Source organism: Lissotriton helveticus, chromosome 5_1 (assembly GCF_964261635.1).
Source record: "Lissotriton helveticus chromosome 5_1, aLisHel1.1, whole genome shotgun sequence".
NCBI lineage: Eukaryota > Metazoa > Chordata > Amphibia > Caudata > Salamandridae > Lissotriton > Lissotriton helveticus.
Genome location: NC_136065.1, coordinates 842,483,936 through 842,504,603, shown reverse-complemented (window position 1 = coordinate 842,504,603; position 20,668 = coordinate 842,483,936). Strand labels below are relative to the sequence as shown.

Here is a 20,668-nt window from a genome sequence, read left to right as displayed (position 1 = left end):
AGTTCTGAGCTTAGTTGTCCATTTTATTCTTTTATGTGCTCTGAAGCGTTCTTCTCCTGTGGGTTCATCCACTACTTTCTGGAGGTCTGCAGATTCCATTCCCAAGAGGAAGGTAACACATAGAGGCCTATAATCACTTTCCCCTCTGTCGTCAACCATGAAGTTACTCAACTTATTGGCCAACTTCTCATTAGTTAGAATATAGTCAACACTGGATATTTTCTTAAAGTCCAATTTAGGGCACCACGTGGGTGAGCGTAGTTTCTTTGTATGATGAGTCGAGTGGAGTTTAAAGCTTTTAAGAAGAGAGAGCAACAGGCCAGCCTTGTGCATCTTGCTTAGCATGCCTGAGGCCCTTTCCAGTCCTCTTGAATTGAAATCACCAGCGATGATCACATTGTGATGCTCATATTTGAGTAATACTTCTTTCAGTGTGGTGATGAGGAATTCCATACTAGCTTGTGTTAGTGCCTGATTAATATAGCAGTTTATTAACAGCAGGCGAAGCTGCTTACGGATCACCCTGAGCCCCTCAATTGTCATGGATTGCAGGTCTGGAGAATTGGCTCTTATTCCTGTTATTTTGAGTTTACGGGCATGGCTTATAAAGATCGAGAGACCCCCTGATGGCCATGTTTGTGGAAGCCGGATATGAGGGTTGACGATATTGCCCAAGTTTCTTGGCAGCATATGATGTCCCCTTTTGCATGGTAGTCCTGTGTTTCCTTGTTCCCTGCGCTTTTATGTAGCACTGCAATGTGCCATGATTTAAGGGTTAATTCTTGGTGGAGGTCAGTGTTTGGTGGTTGATGTTGATCTTCTCGCCCCACTATTTTCCTTCCTACACAGCCAAAGATTTGTCTCTGGCTAGGAATGCTGTTGCCAGTGATCCTCCCTTGTTGCCTGCGTAGTTTGGCCCATTAGCAGTCTCCACTGATTAACTCTATGAGAGATAGAAATATGTTATTTGGTATACTTGGTCATTCTATAGTGTTTTCCCTCCACGTTCTGTTGTGGTTTGTGCCTTACAGAATTGATGCTGCCCCCTTCCCCTCATTATGAGGTATGAGGACGAGTGGGTATTTCGGTTGGGTGAGTTCTTTTGCATCAATGCACCAGCTAGATAGTTGCTGGGCTACACGAAGAACTGCCCATTTGAGATTTTGTTAACTAAATCCCAGGAGAGTTGAGTCGCCGTGACTATCTCCATGCGCCCTTTTGAACTTTACCCACTCCAGGTTTTCCGATGTAATCTGAGATAAGGATGCGATATGTCCTAAACGTTGAAGGATGTTGGATCTGTTTAGGATGTCATAAAGGCCTTTCATGTGATACCTGTGGGTGAGCATAACCTCATGTATTGTGGGCATTTCCTTGGGGCGTTGTGTGTCCCGTGTTCGCGGGTACCCCCCCAGGGCTCCGGTTACTTGGACCAAGGCTTGGGGGGGGTTTGTTGGGAATTCGCCACTGTTGTTCGCCAACAGTCCTATTTGTGCTTCCAGCCCAGCTGTCTGTTTGCTTCTGCTCCGTCAAAGGGAGTATGGTGTACCCCTTCTGGCCTTTCTGACCCTCCGGTCTCAAAGGGTTATGTGACCTTGTTTGTGTGGAAGCATCCTCCTTTCCCAGGCTAACCCTGTGTGTTGCCACCTGACCTGGGTCTGGTGTTAGCCCTGTTGGTTGTTGGGCTGCCTGATGGCTGCTTTGTTGCATTGGAGCATCTGATTCTTTGGCTTTATCTTCCAAAGTTCCCCAGGTCCTGTTCTGCTGTTTAAAGTTAAGGATTGGGTAAAGTGGCCTTGGATTGCTTTTCCCCTCAGGCCTGTGGCTGTTCAACATCGCCGGCATGATTGATCTTCTTTTCTTTTTTGATCTCTTCATCTGTTTTTTCATCTTTTTCTTTACCCTCCTAGATAAGAGGGCATCTGTCCTTGCTCCGGCTGCCCCCGGGATGGTCTCCTTCAACTCTGCTCCTTCTTTTGTGTCCGGGATTTCCTTGCTGTCGCTCCTGATTGGGGATGCCATAATCTTTGAGCTTCTTCTCTCATCCTCGGAGTCCTTTGACTCTGGGCTCATGGTTGGGCGATGTTCTCCTTTAAGTGCCATTTGGTGTTTGTCCCCTACCATTGGCTTGAGTGTTGTCAATGGTTCCACCTTGCTCTTGGCTAACGCTACTTTGTCCCCCAATATTTCCGGCAGCTCTGCCTACTTTTCTAAAATGTCGACACATGAGCTTGTGTGTGCTATCATGGCCTGATTATGGATGATTGTTGCCTCCAGTTTTGCCAGCGTGTTGCCCTGGGTTCGTCTGGCATCGGGCTATTGATTGAAGGAGATCAATTTGGACCGCCATTTTTGTTGACTGCCAAATAAGAGTGTTTGCTATTGACTTTTGTGCTTCTCTGATGGTTTTCAAATGGCGGTCATCTTCTTGGTCTTTCTGGCCTGTTGGTAGCCGCCCAGATTCCCAAGGTCTTTTGCCTCTTCCCTTCTCTAAATGGGATTTGGGGTAAGGTCCAAGGCCTTTCTATTTTTAGTTCAAATATTTGTAGAAAGGAGTCGTGAGGTTTTCAGGATGAGTCGAGCTGTCGGCAATCAATAGGTGAGGTGGTTGTAACTGATCGAGGGGTGGGTCGCGCTGATTCTTTTCCATCGTTGTTGTCGGCCTTATTCTCATCCTGACGCCAGTGAAACAGGGCTTCAGTCAATAAGAGGCCGTTTGCCACATCAGTTGGCTTCCTGACGATTTCTGAGGGTTTTATATGTGGCCGGGTCCTCCTAGGCACAGTTTCATTGGCCCTTTCATAGCAACCTTTACTGTTCTTCATCTCATTTGCCACTTGACACCCGCAGAGAGGGGGCTGGGCAAGTGCTTTTTTTTCCTGTGCTTCCTGTTCCTGGTCCCCATCTCCGGAAAGTGGGCAGTTTCCTTGCCCAAGAGTGGAGCTTCCAGCGCGAGACGGTTCCATATGCTCTGAGTTGGGCTCCAGTGCTTGGGGGTTGTGTAATGTAGCCTCATCTACCCTTTCAGAGGACTTGTCCAGGATTGGTGGGCTGCCTGATGCTTGAAAGTAATGAGTATTGAGCCCTTGTTGGGGAGGATGTTGGGGGGAGCTCACTGTTGTTGGCTCCTGATTGAGGAACTGAGCCGTAATTCTTGTGACACTTGTTACAGGATGTATGAGCGCGCTCTCTTCTGCTTCCATCCCTTTTTTTACAGTTCGGTCTCCTTTTCAGCAATATTCTTCAGCTCCTGAGTGGGCAAGGTATTGGGATTTTGTCCCCCTTCCTTTTTTGCTCCCTTCTTTGTGCGCTCCTAGCTCACACCAACTTTGCTAAACAGCCCCTTCTGACCCTTCGGGTGAGACAGCACACACCAGTGTTTTCAACTGAAACTGAATGTGTTTGCCTGTTAGCCGTACGTTTGCTTTATGCTGCCACTGATAAGATGCTGTGGAGGCTGGATAAAGGACTGACTGGCAGAAAGGCTACAGGGAGCAGAAGCAGGGTGCCCCTGGCTCCTACAAGCCACACCCAGACTGTCTGGGCCACCTCCATAGGGCTGCCAAAGGGCACTCTCTTGGGGCGGCTCTCTAAGGCCACCACACTCACTCTGAGACCCAGATGATTGTCCCGGGGTTGAGGCAGACAATGGGCAACAGGTAGGCGGGAGCAGTCTATGTCCAACTGACCGGACTGTGTACACTGGGAGAGATGGCGAGAAACTGGGCTGAACCTGAGGCTGGCCCAGTGAGAGGGTGCAACAAGCCGCAAACTGCTCCCCCCCCCACCACCGGTATCCCAACTCCTGCTCACCTGTGGTGGTGCTGGCCGTAGTGCCTGCAATACAGTCGGGACCAACACTGTCACTGAACCCCCCGGAGCTCTCCCCCGCTGCTCCTCCATTGCTGCCACTGACACCCGTGCTATCTCATTCTGTCTTCTACCGCTGTGTTTCCAAGGTGCTCTGGTGCGGTCCAGTGGCTTTTGCATTTCTAAGCACCTCGGCCTCTATGGTCTTCAACCTGCCCGCCCTTCCACTGAACTCCTCACTTTTCTAGGGGTGACTGCGGGAGTGGAGGCGGGTCGCAAGTCTCGGAAAGCGTGATTGTGTGGCGATGTCCGCAGTGTTCCCTCCCCGCCGGCTCAGCTCCCACATGCATTCTTCTGCAAATGTCTGTGACTGCTACTTTATGTATTTCTGTGGTTGAAGTTTTACATAAAACAGTGCATTTTGGATTGTTTCACTTTAGCACCTTAAAATACATCACTGCTTTGAGTGGTCTTTATTAAAATTATTGAACCACATCCTTTCTGCTGTGGTAATTTTTATTAATTATCCAGAGAAAAATTAGTTGTCTTGTTTCACCCTACATAAGAGTTCTATTTTTTAGATGGAGCAACCTTATGGTCTATTATCCCACACACAAGAAAGGTTGCTTGACGGTACTCATCCTGAACTATTTCAAGGAGCTCTCAAATGTGGTAATCACGGAAAGGAAGGCACAGAGCAGAAATTTAATTGCCTAGGGTCACGCTATTAAGCCAAGCTTGGAAGCTGGGCTTGAAACCAGGTTTACTGATTAGACATTGTGCAATTCAGATCCTCGATGGATATCAAATTATTTTCATATTATAACAAACAGGTGGAGAAAGGGTCAGAGAGGTGTTTAAAGACCTTACCTAGGTTATACCCCCGTCAATGAATATTAATAACAAAAAAACCTAGGGGTCTCAAAAGGAGGAATATACTAAAACCTCAATACATACTAGATGTGGAGAAGTGTGGCTCACTAGTTAGAGGAGGCAGACCTGGAAGCAGAGGTCAGCCCGGGACCAGGGTTCAATTCCCGGCTCGGCGGGGTCTTGAGTCCTAAAATGTCCATGGACTCGACAATTCTCACTCCGGTGCCTACTCGATTCACAGGTTCACACTCTGCGACTCTGGGCAATAGCTTGCTTAATCTCCACAACGGCCCCTCGCGGCGGGATGCCTGGCTTTCACCTTGCGGATACCCTGCTGGGGTTATCTCACAGAGGAATACCAGGACGGGTTCCCTAAGCAAGCGCTTAGAAACCGCTTGGTGATTTGCGCTATATAAATTCCTGTACATTTACATTTACATTTAGATCAAATCTAAAAAATACAATGATTATTGAAGTGGAATAAACAATGTTTAAACAGCAGGTGTGTCAGTGATTGTGGATAGAACCCGCTCAGTTCATGGGATACCCATCAAAGTTTTGTATGATCAATTTTATCATCTGGTCATCCCTCGGAGGTAATGGGTCTCTAGATCATTGAGACCAAATATTACCCTGTAGGAGAGCGGGGTCACTGCCCACAAGCACATGATGACCAAATAGATATAGACCAATGGGTAGAAGTGCAGTGCAAACCAAGAGTGTAGTGAGTTAAAATAGGATAGAGAACAACAATAAACAATTGCCTCATGAAATTGAGGTTTAACACTATCCTGATTCATTAAGTTGTGGGCGCTCTGTTGAGGTGAAGTTTTGACATGTCAGAATTCTGAGGTCCCCTTCCCCTCAATAGTGAAGATAATTTTAAGTATTTATTGGCATGACAACACATGGCAGTAATCCCTAGTCCACCCAGCTCCCCAACTGGGACCATGTAATCCTCATAACGTAATTTTAACAAAAAAGAAATCCTTTCTGTGTATTAGTCTTTCTATAAGTGACCAACAGGCCTACACATTTAACTCATTTGGTGTTACTTTTAGGTTTTAAGCAGTTTTTCAACATTAGTACGCCACACTAGAATATCATTTTGGTTACTCTCAAAGTTTTTTATTTAAAATGTTTTTTTTCGTAAAAACTTTTTTTTAAAAAGAAGAACATGTATATTCACAAACTTTATATCACACTTTAAATCATTTAAAAAGTGTGCTCTGTTACACTTATAACTGCTATCTAACAATTCCGGGTTACGGTTTCTAGTTCAGAGTCACACCTGGTTCAAACAATATTTGTGTATTCACATTAAGTAAATCAAAACAATACAATTCATTAATAATTAATAAGTCCTATTTGTCGACGCGTTTCGGTGCGTAGATTGCATTTGTAGCACCTTCCTCAGGACAGACGAAATAATTAAAACAAACGTGATAGCTTCTTTCTAAAAAAGGAAAAAATAAATATAATCAATATATTTTCCTAAGGAGAGTTTTTATTCTAGTTGTGGACTAATTTACCAGTGGTTACTTTTTAATATATTGGGTCCCCTTACTTGAAATTTTAGGGATTTCAGTCCTTGTATTGATCTTTCAGGACTTCTTTATTCCTATATGGCGTTACGCTTCTCCTCGGTAGCACCAAAATCTTATTCTCTTATTGACTTTCTACAAAAAGAAAAGCAGGGAATTATGCACCATGCTGGAGATAATGGTATTGGCTAGTGCATCCATATTTCATAATTTACTCACTTATAGAGATTTTATATATCCCTTTAAAATATGGGTGTCTGTCAAAGCTGGTACTGTTTTCCAGTCTGGCCCACAAGCGTTTGGTGGTATTACTTTACCACATACATTTGATAATGTTACTGCGCCTGTAGACAACACATTGATTGATTAAAGAGTTTTTGGCCTACTTATTTAAGTAGGTTTGGCTTAGAGGAGTAATTTGGCTGATACCCACCTGGCAAATTATTACTCAATGCTTACACTCTGGCTCTTTCTTTCTTGCACCCTCTCCAGTGGTGTCTGCCAACCTATATTTGGAGTGACATAGTGGTGTATTTAAGTATCATCACCTCCATTATTTTCACCATGTTCTAATAACCCTATCTTCTATGCTTCTAGGGCAGTTGGTATGTCATACATACCTTGTTTAGTTGACGGGTTTGGCATTGGTCCAGAGTGCGCCTTGACTTTTTGTTTGGAGCGATAATCTTACTTTGGTCTGTTCTTTTACCTGAAAGGTTAATAGATCATCTTAAGATGGGAACAGAGACGTGTTGATATTTCGTCTGTATATTGCATCTGCCGCCTTAACATGGGCATCTACTGTTTACTTTTCGCCCAATATCTCGCTCTCTTCAAATAAAGCCCCGTAATCCTTCGTTATTATTCCTGGGAGCGGGTCCCTCACCCTTCGCCTGTTCTTTCAGAACATCAAGCCCCAATTTATGTTCATTATTCTCACTGGCGGTAAAAGTTCCCCACTGTTCGCCTACTCTTTCAATGGTGCATGGACTATTACCGTCCTCCTGCTCAAGTAGCGCAGCCACCATCAGCTTTTGCATTACCCGGACTATTACCGTCCTCCTACTCAAGTAGCGCAGCCCCCGTCAGCTTTTACATTCCCCGAACGCTTACCTTCTCATTGCCGGCACCGAGAAAATTGCTTGCGACCGCTTCCTGCTTTGGCTGCTTTCGATTGAGCTGGTTACATTGTATCCGCCTTAAATACCCATGCGCATCCTAAATTGGTTAGCAATTGTCTCGTTGATTGAAGTAAATTGCTTTATTGCGCGGCAAAATTCGGCACCATTTTTGTAGTTTTATTATCCCTATTTGACTACCGTGCCACGAGTTCGAGTCCCCCGTATTCCCGAATCTGACCCTCATTATTTGATTAATTTAATTTTGCAGGGGCATCATGTCCTTGCATTTACTTTATGTCTGTGCCACATTCTCGCCATAGTATTGTTTTGCCAATTATTTTGCGTGTATAGTTGTCGGCGCCCATCTGTTAGCGCCATTTTAGTAGTTCGTGGTGTTTGTTTTGAACTACAGGGTCTCGAGTTCGAGACCGCTGTGGACGCCCAAACTCACTGTGCCACAAGCTGAATTTTATATTTTGGGTAATCTGGGGCCTCATCTCTAGTCTTGTTTACTCTACCTAGCCCTAGCATGAGTTTATTTTTCCTTTGTTTTTTAGAAAAAGAACGAAGTTACCCGTTTTGTCCATACATTATTTTCTAGACAGAACATTAAAGCCACACGTTCGATACCAGTGCATGCCTCGTTTCTCAAATGGATACCAATTATTGCATTTTTATGTGATTTAGCAAATACCATAGTGATGTTAAAACAATGGACAATTCGTATTTACTCAGCAATGCATGTAATTTGCACTGGTATAAAAGGAGTACAGAAGTACATAGTATATATTTCACTTTATACAGACTTAAGTAAAAATATGCCTGGATTAAAAGTATACACTTAATTTGCAGTGGTACAGACAGAGTACAAGAATACATAATATATGTTTCATTTTATACAGACTTCAGTAAAAGTGTACCAGGGTAGAAAGTATACTGTCCTGTGGGGTAATTACCGAATCATTCTATCCCACTCCTCCCGTCCATTTAATCCATGATAGTATGACTTGAATTTGGACATATAGAATTGTTCCCTCTGTTTGCGTTTTTTGTTTAAATCGCCCCCTCTTACTGATATCTTGATCTTTTCCAGTATAAACCACTTGATGTCATCTATACTGTGATTTTGCGCTGTCCAATGATCAACTAGGGGGGCATTCTTTTTTTTATTTCTAACTGCAGAACGATGTTCCGTGAGTCGTAGACGCATTTCGCGGCCCGTCTCACCAATGTAACATTTGTTACAAGGGCACAACACCAGGTACACTACATTGGCAGTGCGACAATTTACGTGTTCGTTCATCCAATGGGTAATGCCCTGCACTTCTAATTTGTCAGTTTTGATAATATTTTTGCAGTGCGAGCAAGAACCACAAGGTAAATTGCCCCTGATGGGGTTGTTACTTACAACGTCTAGTTGTCCTCCTCTTTTTGGTTCTTTGAAGGTTTGTACTAAGTGATTTCTTATGGTCTTATTTCTTCTGTATGCGTATATGGGTTTACTCATAGGTGTTATTCCTACTTTATTTAGTATGGTCCAATTTTTGTTTATCAGATTCTTCACTTTATTACTAAAGCCATTATAGTCATTTACCATAACGATCTGATCATTACAGTTTTTAGGTTTGGACGATGCTTCGAATAAACTGTCACGATTGTAATACTTTGCACGCTTATATGCCTGTTTTATTAAGCGATTTGGGTATCCTCTTTGGGCGAGTTTTGTTTTTAAAATGGCTGCATGTTTTTCATAACTCGCTCTGTCACTGCAATTCCTCCTTATTCTTAGGAATTGACTAAAAGGTATCCCTTCTTTTTGGCACCTCGGGTGATAGCTTTTATGGTGAAGAAGCGTGTTTTGGTCAGTTGGCTTAACAAATAAGTCCACATTGAGGACCCCTTCTTTTTCGTGAATCTTGATATCCAAGAAATCTACTGACACTTGGCTTTTGTTGGAGGTAAACTTCAGGTTTGGATCCCCACAATTTATCCAGTCTAGGAAGGTGTCTAGTTCGTTTTCCTCCCCCTCCCAAATGAAAAAAATGTCATCTATGAAACGTGACCAGCACTTCACGTTTTCAAAAAAAGGACACATTTCATTGTAAATATGCTTTGTCTCGAAATTACCGACATACAGGCATGCCAGGCTGGGAGCACATGTGGCTCCCATACTGGTGCCCTTGATCTGACAATGGTAATCCTGTTTGAATAAAAAGATGTTATTTTTTAGGATTATTTCTATGCATTCTATAATGAAAGTGTCATGCGTGGTTAAATCGCCATTTTCATTACCTAAAATATCCCTCATCATTTTTACAGTGTCTTCTTGCGGGATATTTGTATATAGCGCTTCGATATCGAGGCACACCAACCATTGAGTGTCCTTATTAAATTCTCTCCCTTCAATTTTTGAGATCATATGGGTGGTGTCCTTGATATACGAGGGCAAATTCGTGACCAGTGGCTGAATAAAGTGATCCACGTATTTGCTGAGGGGCTCAGTTAACGAATCGATCCCAGACACTATAGGGCGCATTGGAGGATCCTCCAAACTTTTGTGCACCTTTGGCAGCCCATATAGTGCTGGGACCTTAGGATTCTCATTTATTAAAAACCTATACTCCTCCTCACATATGAGGTTGTCCTCTTTGGCAAAGTTAACAACATCACGAACCTTCTTCTTTAAGTTGTCCCATTCTCTCACGCTGCTTGGTCTATAGTGTAACTCATTGTTTAAAAGTTTCATCATTCTATTCTCGTAGTCTGTGGTGGTTAAAACCACTATACTCCCACCCTTGTCTCCTGGTTTTATCGTGATTTCCTCACAAGATGACAAGGACTTTAATGCCATCCTTTCTTCTTTTGATAGATTGTTTTCTGTCCAAGCCTGTGTGTCTAATAATTTTTCTAGGCCACTGGTTACTGCTTTTTCAAAAGTATCTACCTCTGATCCGACCATCCCAATATTGGGTGTCCATGTAGATGGAGGTTTTAGGCCAGATTTATTTGTGACATCTCTACCATCTTTTCCCATGAAAAACTTCTTAATTCTAATCTTTCTAAAAAGGTCCCTTACATCTCTTTCAATGTTGAATCTGCAGCCTGTTGTGCTGGGAGCAAATCCAAGACCCTTTTCAAGGACACTGGTTTCATGTTCACTAAGTATTTTGTTCGAGAGATTGATTATTGGGGCTTTTGGGGCTATTCCCTCTGCTGTCTGTCTGCACTCTGGGGGTGTGGGATTTCCTCCTATTAATCCCATTCCTTCTGGCTGCGGGTCCGCATATACGGTCTCCGTGTCATTCCTCCTGCCTGTTGGTTGCCCTGACGTCCCCTCCCCCGGGCTCTGAAACCTCGCTGTTGTCTCCTCTGTGTTTGTCCTAAAAAAACTGGTTGGTATTCTCTGATTGTCTGGCCTCCCTGTCTCTCATCAGATCTGTTTCTCTGATCCTGGTGATTATCCCCTTCCGACTCGGAGCTATTGTAAGAGGTATCAGAGAATGTTACATTCTTTTTGTGATACCTATTTCGATTGTAGTTGAAGTGTTTGCCATTGTATTCTGTTGGAGCTGGTTGCTCATAATAGTCTTTTTGGATATAGGGATACACAGTTTCTATTTTGTAATTGGCTATATCTTTCCGCAATTTGTTTGTTTTTTTATTTATCATGTACTCCTGGTATCCGCTAATATCATCCTTGATCTCATCTAGTTTTTTCTTCGCATCGTCCAGCGCTGTGCTGTCATTCAGCTGTTTCTCTAGGGTCTCAATTTCTTCCCTCTATCACCCGAGGTGCCAAAAAGAAGGGATACCTTTTAGTCAATTCCTAAGAATAAGGAGGAATTGCAGTGACAGAGCGAGTTATGAAAAACATGCAGCCATTTTAAAAACAAAACTCGCCCAAAGAGGATACCCAAATCGCTTAATAAAACAGGCATATAAGCGTGCAAAGTATTACAATCGTGACAGTTTATTCGAAGCATCGTCCAAACCTAAAAACTGTAATGATCAGATCGTTATGGTAAATGACTATAATGGCTTTAGTAATAAAGTGAAGAATCTGATAAACAAAAATTGGACCATACTAAATAAAGTAGGAATAACACCTATGAGTAAACCCATATACGCATACAGAAGAAATAAGACCATAAGAAATCACTTAGTACAAACCTTCAAAGAACCAAAAAGAGGAGGACAACTAGACGTTGTAAGTAACAACCCCATCAGGGGCAATTTACCTTGTGGTTCTTGCTCGCACTGCAAAAATATTATCAAAACTGACAAATTAGAAGTGCAGGGCATTACCCATTGGATGAACGAACACGTAAATTGTCGCACTGCCAATGTAGTGTACCTGGTGTTGTGCCCTTGTAACAAATGTTACATTGGTGAGACGGGCCGCGAAATGCGTCTACGACTCACGGAACATCGTTCTGCAGTTAGAAATAAAAAAAAGAATGCCCCCCAGTTGATCATTGGACAGCGCAAAATCACAGTATAGATGACATCAAGTGGTTTATACTGGAAAAGATCAAGATATCAGTAAGAGGGGGCGATTTAAACAAAAAACGCAAACAGAGGGAACAATTCTATATGTCCAAATTCAAGTCATACTATCATGGATTAAATGGACGGGAGGAGTGGGATAGAATGATTCGGTAATTACCCCACAGGACAGTATACTTTCTACCCTGGTACACTTTTACTGAAGTCTGTATAAAATGAAACATATATTATGTATTCTTGTACTCTGTCTGTACCACTGCAAATTAAGTGTATACTTTTAATCCAGGCATATTTTTACTTAAGTCTGTATAAAGTGAAATATATACTATGTACTTCTGTACTCCTTTTATACCAGTGCAAATTACATGTATTGCTGAGTAAATACGAATTGTCCATTGTTTTAACATCACTATGGTATTTGCTAAATCACATAAAAATGCAATAATTGGTATCCATTTGAGAAACGAGGCATGCACTGGTATCGAACGTGTGGCTTTAATGTTCTGTCTAGAAAATAATGTATGGACAAAACGGGTAACTTCGTTCTTTTTCTAAAAAACAAAGGAAAAATAAACTCATGCTAGGGCTAGGTAGAGTAAACAAGACTAGAGATGAGGCCCCAGATTACCCAAAATATAAAATTCAGCTTGTGGCACAGTGAGTTTGGGCGTCCACAGCGGTCTCGAACTCGAGACCCTGTAGTTCAAAACAAACACCACGAACTACTAAAATGGCGCTAACAGATGGGCGCCGACAACTATACACGCAAAATAATTGGCAAAACAATACTATGGCGAGAATGTGGCACAGACATAAAGTAAATGCAAGGACATGATGCCCCTGCAAAATTAAATTAATCAAATAATGAGGGTCAGATTCGGGAATACGGGGGACTCGAACTCGTGGCACGGTAGTCAAATAGGGATAATAAAACTACAAAAATGGTGCCGAATTTTGCCGCGCAATAAAGCAATTTACTTCAATCAACGAGACAATTGCTAACCAATTTAGGATGCGCATGGGTATTTAAGGCGGATACAATGTAACCAGCTCAATCGAAAGCAGCCAAAGCAGGAAGCGGTCGCAAGCAATTTTCTCGGTGCCGGCAATGAGAAGGTAAGCGTTCGGGGAATGTAAAAGCTGACGGGGGCTGCGCTACTTGAGTAGGAGGACGGTAATAGTCCGGGTAATGCAAAAGCTGATGGTGGCTGCGCTACTTGAGCAGGAGGACGGTAATAGTCCATGCACCATTGAAAGAGTAGGCGAACAGTGGGGAACTTTTACCGCCAGTGAGAATAATGAACATAAATTGGGGCTTGATGTTCTGAAAGAACAGGCGAAGGGTGAGGGACCCGCTCCCAGGAATAATAACGAAGGATTACGGGGCTTTATTTGAAGAGAGCGAGATATTGGGCGAAAAGTAAACAGTAGATGCCCATGTTAAGGCGGCAGATGCAATATACAGACGAAATATCAACACGTCTCTGTTCCCATCTTAAGATGATCTATTAACCTTTCAGGTAAAAGAACAGACCAAAGTAAGATTATCGCTCCAAACAAAAAGTCAAGGCGCACTCTGGACCAATGCCAAACCCGTCAACTAAACAAGGTATGTATGACATACCAACTGCCCTAGAAGCATAGAAGATAGGGTTATTAGAACATGGTGAAAATAATGGAGGTGATGATACTTAAATACACCACTATGTCACTCCAAATATAGGTTGGCAGACACCACTGGAGAGGGTGCAAGAAAGAAAGAGCCAGAGTGTAAGCATTGAGTAATAATTTGCCAGGTGGGTATCAGCCAAATTACTCCTCTAAGCCAAACCTACTTAAATAAGTAGGCCAAAAACTCTTTAATCAATCAATGTGTTGTCTACAGGCGCAGTAACATTATCAAATGTATGTGGTAAAGTAATACCACCAAACGCTTGTGGGCCAGACTGGAAAACAGTACCAGCTTTGACAGACACCCATATTTTAAAGGGATATATAAAATCTCTATAAGTGAGTAAATTATGAAATATGGATGCACTAGCCAATACCATTATCTCCAGCATGGTGCATAATTCCCTGCTTTTCTTTTTGTAGAAAGTCAATAAGAGAATAAGATTTTGGTGCTACCGAGGAGAAGCGTAACGCCATATAGGAATAAAGAAGTCCTGAAAGATCAATACAAGGACTGAAATCCCTAAAATTTCAAGTAAGGGGACCCAATATATTAAAAAGTAACCACTGGTAAATTAGTCCACAACTAGAATAAAAACTCTCCTTAGGAAAATATATTGATTATATTTATTTTTTCCTTTTTTAGAAAGAAGCTATCACGTTTGTTTTAATTATTTCGTCTGTCCTGAGGAAGGTGCTACAAATGCAATCTACGCACCGAAACGCGTCGACAAATAGGACTTATTAATTATTAATGAATTGTATTGTTTTGATTTACTTAATGTGAATACACAAATATTGTTTGAACCAGGTGTGACTCTGAACTAGAAACCGTAACCCGGAATTGTTAGATAGCAGTTATAAGTGTAACAGAGCACACTTTTTAAATGATTTAAAGTGTGATATAAAGTTTGTGAATATACATGTTCTTCTTTTTAAAAAAAAGTTTTTACGAAAAAAAACATTTTAAATAAAAAACTTTGAGAGTAACCAAAATGATATTCTAGTGTGGCGTACTAATGTTGAAAAACTGCTTAAAACCTAAAAGTAACACCAAATGAGTTAAATGTGTAGGCCTGTTGGTCACTTATAGAAAGACTAATACACAGAAAGGATTTCTTTTTTGTTAAAATTGTTGATACCCAGTCCTTTCTGGTCCCTGGGAAACTCTCTACCTTTTGAGATCCTCATAACGTAATCCTCACTAGGCAAGATCATAGAACATAGAACTTGGAACAACACAGGGTTCTATAACACATCAAACTAGAAGACACACCAAGTACAACATATTTCCAAGTGTAATCTTCTTGCTGATGTTTCCCTGATTTTATATTATTTAGGATCAGTGAATTACATTATTGTATCCTTAAATGTTTTTCAAGTAGAAGGAAATATCCAGTTCCTGAGTGACCAATATATTTTCTTAGACCTTCTGTCATTGTCCAGTCTATTTATCAGCTACATGCTTTCTGTGAACATTTGGTAGCCAAGAACATTCTGCTGCTTAATTGATGCTAAGCATGGATCATATATTTTAATATGTTTTAATGTCTTAGTTAGTGCTTAATATGTACCGCTGGCACTCATTTGTGGAGACTGGTGTTTTTCCCATCAACATCTTGCATTGACCCAGAACAAACGAAAGGAAGGCAGAAAGGGTGGAAAGAAAAGGAAACAGTGTTAAAAGGAGAAAACATGGATTAAACAAAACCTGCTGGTGGGACATAAAAGGCTTAAATGTACGGTGATGGAAGAAAGAAGAATGAGGTGGAATCCAGAGGATGCAGCTCTGGTATTTGGCAACCTCAGCATTAAGCAGCACTGGTGGTGAGCTTCTATGAACATTTGGCACTTATTTTTACACTGGTCGAATTGTTTGAGAAAAAGTATGGAAGCTATGTCTTACATCATGTCAGCTATAAGTCAATGCAAAAATAATTTGCAGAACGCTCTCTTCTATTAAAATGCTATGAAATTAAAAGTGTGAAATCAATAAGGACTAGCCTATTTCTGACTTTACACAGACTCAAGACTGTAAGACAGGGTACAAACCCTTTTGTTTGTTCATGAAGCCCTCACCCACCAACCTGGTTGGTGGCATGCTTCATCATCGGGCCCACCCAGTGACACCGAGTGTGTCCCGGGTGTGCTTCGACGCCTGAATACAGCGGAGCAGGTATGTTTCTGAGTGTGCAGTGTAGTGAAGTGAAGTGACGTGAAGGTGAAAGTTTAAAAGCTATACAGGGATCCCAGTACCTGAGGGTAAATTATATTTTAATAACTGGGTCACTGTTAGCATTAAAAAAAAAGGCTGTTGAATGTTATAGGAGTGTTAATTAGGGTCTCCTACATCCAGGTGTAGTCTACATGTTTCAGCCAGGCCTTTATGATTAAAACTGGCTTTCCTCAGGACCAAAGTGTGTAGGTGCAAATTACTTAATTTTAAGTGATTGTGTAATTTTGAAAATGTGTAGCACTCGCTAAGGTGCTTACGGAGGCCACAGAGACAACAAGAGGTTCAACGCAGACAGTGACCGAAAGTTTCGGTCCACTCCTCTGCCGGACTACTCCATGGGGCTAATTTGGCAACAAGCCAACTAATGCTCTGAGAGGGAATCCCCCTCACACTGTTGTAATTTGGCAGCGGCTAGACATGCTGTATTCAGCAACTATTGTAACAGTGTGCAAACTCCATTTTGTATTTGTGGCAAACTTTCAATTGATCTTTAAAGCGAGAAAAAACCTTTCCATCTGCTCCCTTACCTTCAAAACGTCCTTCTCATTCCCTCTCAACTGGTTCACTAACTGTGTTTCTCCCACATTTCACTATGTACAGGTTACATATGAGTCATCGAGGGGCGGAGTTTGAACGTGCAGGTTACAAAGAGTGAAATGTGGGCGAAACACAGTTAGTTTTGAAGGTAAGGGAGCAGATGGAAAGGTTTTTTCTCGCTTTAAAGATCAATTGAAAGTTTGCGCATGCAGAGGGATTGTTAAATTCAGTTCAGCATCGACACGTAGGCAGTTTGGTGTACCTTGCATACTCAGGATGAACACATGGGAATGATTAGATTTATTGATGTTTGACGAAATGGAGGGAGGATTACTTAGACATTTATTAAGATGACAGTGGCGGGATACGGTCACAATTAGCGGGAAAACGTTGAAAGCGTGATTAATCAAGTGCTGAGAAATGTGTTTTACATAATTTAAATACATACTATTTTGCTACTGAAATGTTGTTCTTTAATCTTCAATTGTAGAAATATCCCTGACGAAGGGCCTTGGGCCCGAAATGCATTGGGTTATCGTGATGAAATTTATGAAGAATACCGGCATACACTCCTAGCTACCGATTAAGGCTTCGACATGTTTGTAGCGTATGAGGTTACAGTTATGCTAGTATAATGCCTCGCACGTGTCGTTGGAGGAATCCTACATAATGTGAATAATTTGGATGAACCTTTTTGAATAAACTTTGGAACTAACTTGGTTTGAAATGTGGCAAAATTGACATGCTTTCATTACCGCTGTGCGTCCAGGAATGGGGAAAGAGCTTGCCCCATTGTTTCTTGATGGACATTCATAATTTCGTGGCTTCGGGCAGACCACGACTCTGGGCCAGCACGCGAATAAACACAAAATGGACAAAATAATGAAAAAATAGGTGTGCACTTCGTCATTTCCCTTGGATTTACAAGAAACTGGACACTGTTAGCTCCTCCTACTTGTCGACCCTGCATTTTCTGTATGACCTTATATGTCTCGAAACTCAGCACTCTGTGCGTGTACCGCCTTCTTTTGAGCCCCTGTGTGGGTAAAAAAAGGGCCATGCTCTTTCCATTCAGTGTGCTACTTCATACACTTGCCGAAGGGTGCTGTGTGAATATAGTACCACCTCTTGAGGTTAATAAACTCTGTTTTTTCTATTCCAGTTTCTATGCCAACTTCTTCTTATTTGTCTGAGGACTCTGTGCATGAGAAGGGAGAACCCCTAGCTCTGGTAGGCCCTGCTGAGGCTCACCACTACAAATGGGCGCTTCCAACGTGGGACTCATCGGCGACTCGGATGCCCAAAGGAGTGGTCGTGACAAAGGATTGGAATCTCGCCGTGGACGTGATCACTGTCAGAAGAGACCCGAGTCTTGGCATCCAATGCGTTTTTTCCTTTCTTTCCGATTTGGCCATCCAGGTGGTGCCGGTCCTCGACTGAGATCCCTTCTGTTGGCTGGCCGTGGAGTGGCCATTTGGTCGAATTTAGAACTTGGCAGTTGGAATCTGGACGCCCTGCCTGTGATTGGTAAGAACCGTTCTACGGTACTTGCTGTGGGTTTTGGAAGCCTGGGATTGGCAAGGCAGTTTTAGAATACGCTTGCTGTGGCAAATTTTGGTTTGGTATGACTAGTCATGATGTGTATGTGAAAGAGTAATATATGTGTTACAACACACATAGGAAGGTAATGAGGAGATTTTTCTCTAAGATGTGATTTTGTGATTTTAATTTGAACGGCACAACATATTAAAGATACTTTAAGTGCTACTTTGATTATAATACTGCATATTTTGCACTATTTTTGGCATGTTTGCTTTTAGCGCACTTCGTATGATGTGCTGCTTTTGTGGAAATAACCGGTTAAGACTTGAGGAATCGCAGCCGGCTCCCCCAGAGGGGACGCCTAATAGAGATATGTACATAAAATATGGTCTTTCTTCTATAATGTACAGCACATTATGGAGGAAATACACGAGCAAGGATCCTGAGTTACGTTGGTCGATGTATAGGTCATTTGATATGCGAAAGATTGAGTATGTGGAACAGTGTATGTTGGAGCGGAAATCTAGACAAGATATGTTTGAGTGTGTGCGTATGTGGGTGAAGGAAGTACGTGAGCGTGAGAAACGTGAGCAAGCGCTGATTGAGAAAGAGCAACGGAAGAGTGTATGAAAAAGCTCAAGAATTAAGAAAGAAAGAAGTGAAAGAATTGGAAGAAAGACAGGAGAAGGAGCGCAGATTACAGATATCTGGCCAATATGCTGTTCGGCAGCCTCTTTATCTTGTCCTTAATAAACCACAAGATGATTTTTTGTTACTAGATCGTCCTCCCCCTCCGTATGCCGTTCCCTCTGATCCATCCGGCGAAGATGAGGCCTCTGAGATAGATCGAACGAAAACAGACACTCGCTCCATGCTATCGGTCGATCATGCGGCTGAATTAAGAAAGACCGCTCGTCAAGCACTTCATGATACTGTCACTGTTTCTAATATTTTAGATAGTTTACAGGGTTGGCAGGAAAGGGAGCAATTATATTTTACTGAGCATTTTGCTGAAGAAGTTGTAGAGATGTTTCAGAAAGTTTCTGGTGTTTTAGAACCTGATGATGAAATAACCGATTATAAGCAAATACGTAATGGCCTTTTTACTCTCCCCCAGGTGGCTGATACGATAAGGCGATTGTTCAAACTGCGAACTGAGGCGCTTCGTCTGCGAGAGGAGAATCGGAAAGCTAAATCAGATGAACGGACGGGTCCGATCAACAGGAAACAATCATCTATCTTCGGAGCAGATAAGACTAGTATAGTGCATGCAAAGCCTATGCGAGAGGCAGCGCCTTTATATGTTCCTCCTAAAGGTGCGACACCAGTGATGATAAGTCTTCCATTGACGCAAAGGGATATTTTATTTATAATTGGGTATATACTCCCTGGAATAGGGCACTTAAAGCTGCATTGCCTGACCCGCGGAAAAATCCAGCCGCTTTCTATGAGGAAGTTGAGGGAGCCATAAATTCTTGTACCATGACATTAGCTGACATTGATTTATTTTTCGGGCCAATATTACCGCCTGATATGTGGAGGTCTGTGCGGAAAGTTGATGATCAAGCAGCCTATGGGGCAAAATGGGACGATATAGAGATAGAAGATAAGGAAAGAGAACCAGCGAAAAAGCCATGTAGATTGATTTTAGATCTTCCCACTGCGATATTAATTAAGTTAAAAACGATCATTCCCCCTAAAAAGATTGATTGGACTATTTAAGCATTGTGTAAGCAAAAGGCATATGAATCTGTTTCAGATTTCTTTACGCGTTTTGAGAAAGCCTTTCATGATTTTAGTGGTCAGTCACTAATGGACGATACGGGCCGACATTTGTTTGTAGATAAATATGTTACGAATCTATTACTAAGAGTGGCTAGTCGTTTAAAAGCTATTGAAAGCTCTTGGACTACCTCTTCTCTGGCGTCTCTCCTGACGATGGCTCAATATTATGAGCGTCAGGAATTAGAAGCAAAGGGTAGTGAAGATAAGAAGTCTAAGGATTTAAAAACAAAGGTTATGTTATCTCAGGTTTATGGTTCGCCTTCTAGAGGTAAGGATAGAGGTGGACGTGGATTTAATGGTTCTTCTTATACTCGCTCGAATTTGGCTATTGATCAATGCGCGTATTGTAGGAAATTTGGCCATTGGGCTGATGAGTGTCCACTGCTGCGCTCACAACGCTATGCTCGTGGCCGGGGACCAATGAGAAATCGTGCGGGATATTCAGGTCCCAGGGGCAACATGAACGATCGGGCTAGGTTTGATTCTAATGTTGGAAGGACGCTAGAGCGCAGCAGTGAGCAATGAGCTCCAAACGAGTTCCAGATTCACGAGGAGTAGAGGCGGCGGCTGCACCGGTGGACGCTCTGCTCCGCGGCAGGTCTAAGCGGGGATCTTGTTCCACGCAGCATCACCCATCAACCAGCACCCGGCACCTGTTCCGAACCCGATTGCAGGGGAGAGGGCGAGGGTTAGCCGCGGGTTCTGTGGGTGTGCAAAGGTGAAGACAGGAGCCGCGGGCGAGAGCGCCGCGATTGCCTCGTGCAGGGCCGGCACTGCATGTACCACGGAAGTACCGGAAGAATCCCAGGGGTGGCCAAGAAAGGGCTACGAGTGCTGCGAGTGCCACGTGTGCTGTAAGTACTGTTATTTTTTGGGTGCCATGAGTCTTCCTATGCCGTGGTAACCCCCCGACCTCAGAGACTTTTTTCTGATTTCTTATGAGCTGAGCACAGCACAGTGAGCTGAGAGCTGAGAAAGCTCAGTCTAGAAGGAGCTGAGAGCTGAGAAAGCTCAGTTCAGAAAAGATTAAGAAAAGATTAAGA

General features: G+C 42.6%; 1 protein-coding gene across 3 annotated transcripts in view; it reads left to right on the top strand.

Moving 5' to 3' along the window:
* Positions 1-20,668, top strand: part of LOC144753407 (uncharacterized) — a 211,230-nt gene that overhangs the window by 74,760 nt on the left and 115,802 nt on the right. For 2 of the 3 annotated variants that reach the window (XM_078641107.1, XM_078641106.1), the window contains one exon: positions 17,461-17,825. The exons of the other annotated variant lie outside the window; for it this stretch is intronic. In XM_078641107.1, the coding sequence (XP_078497233.1) occupies positions 17,558-17,825 (268 nt within the window). In that variant the 5' untranslated portion in view covers positions 17,461-17,557. The remainder of the gene's footprint in view (positions 1-17,460; positions 17,826-20,668) is intronic. 3 annotated transcript variants of the gene reach the window in all.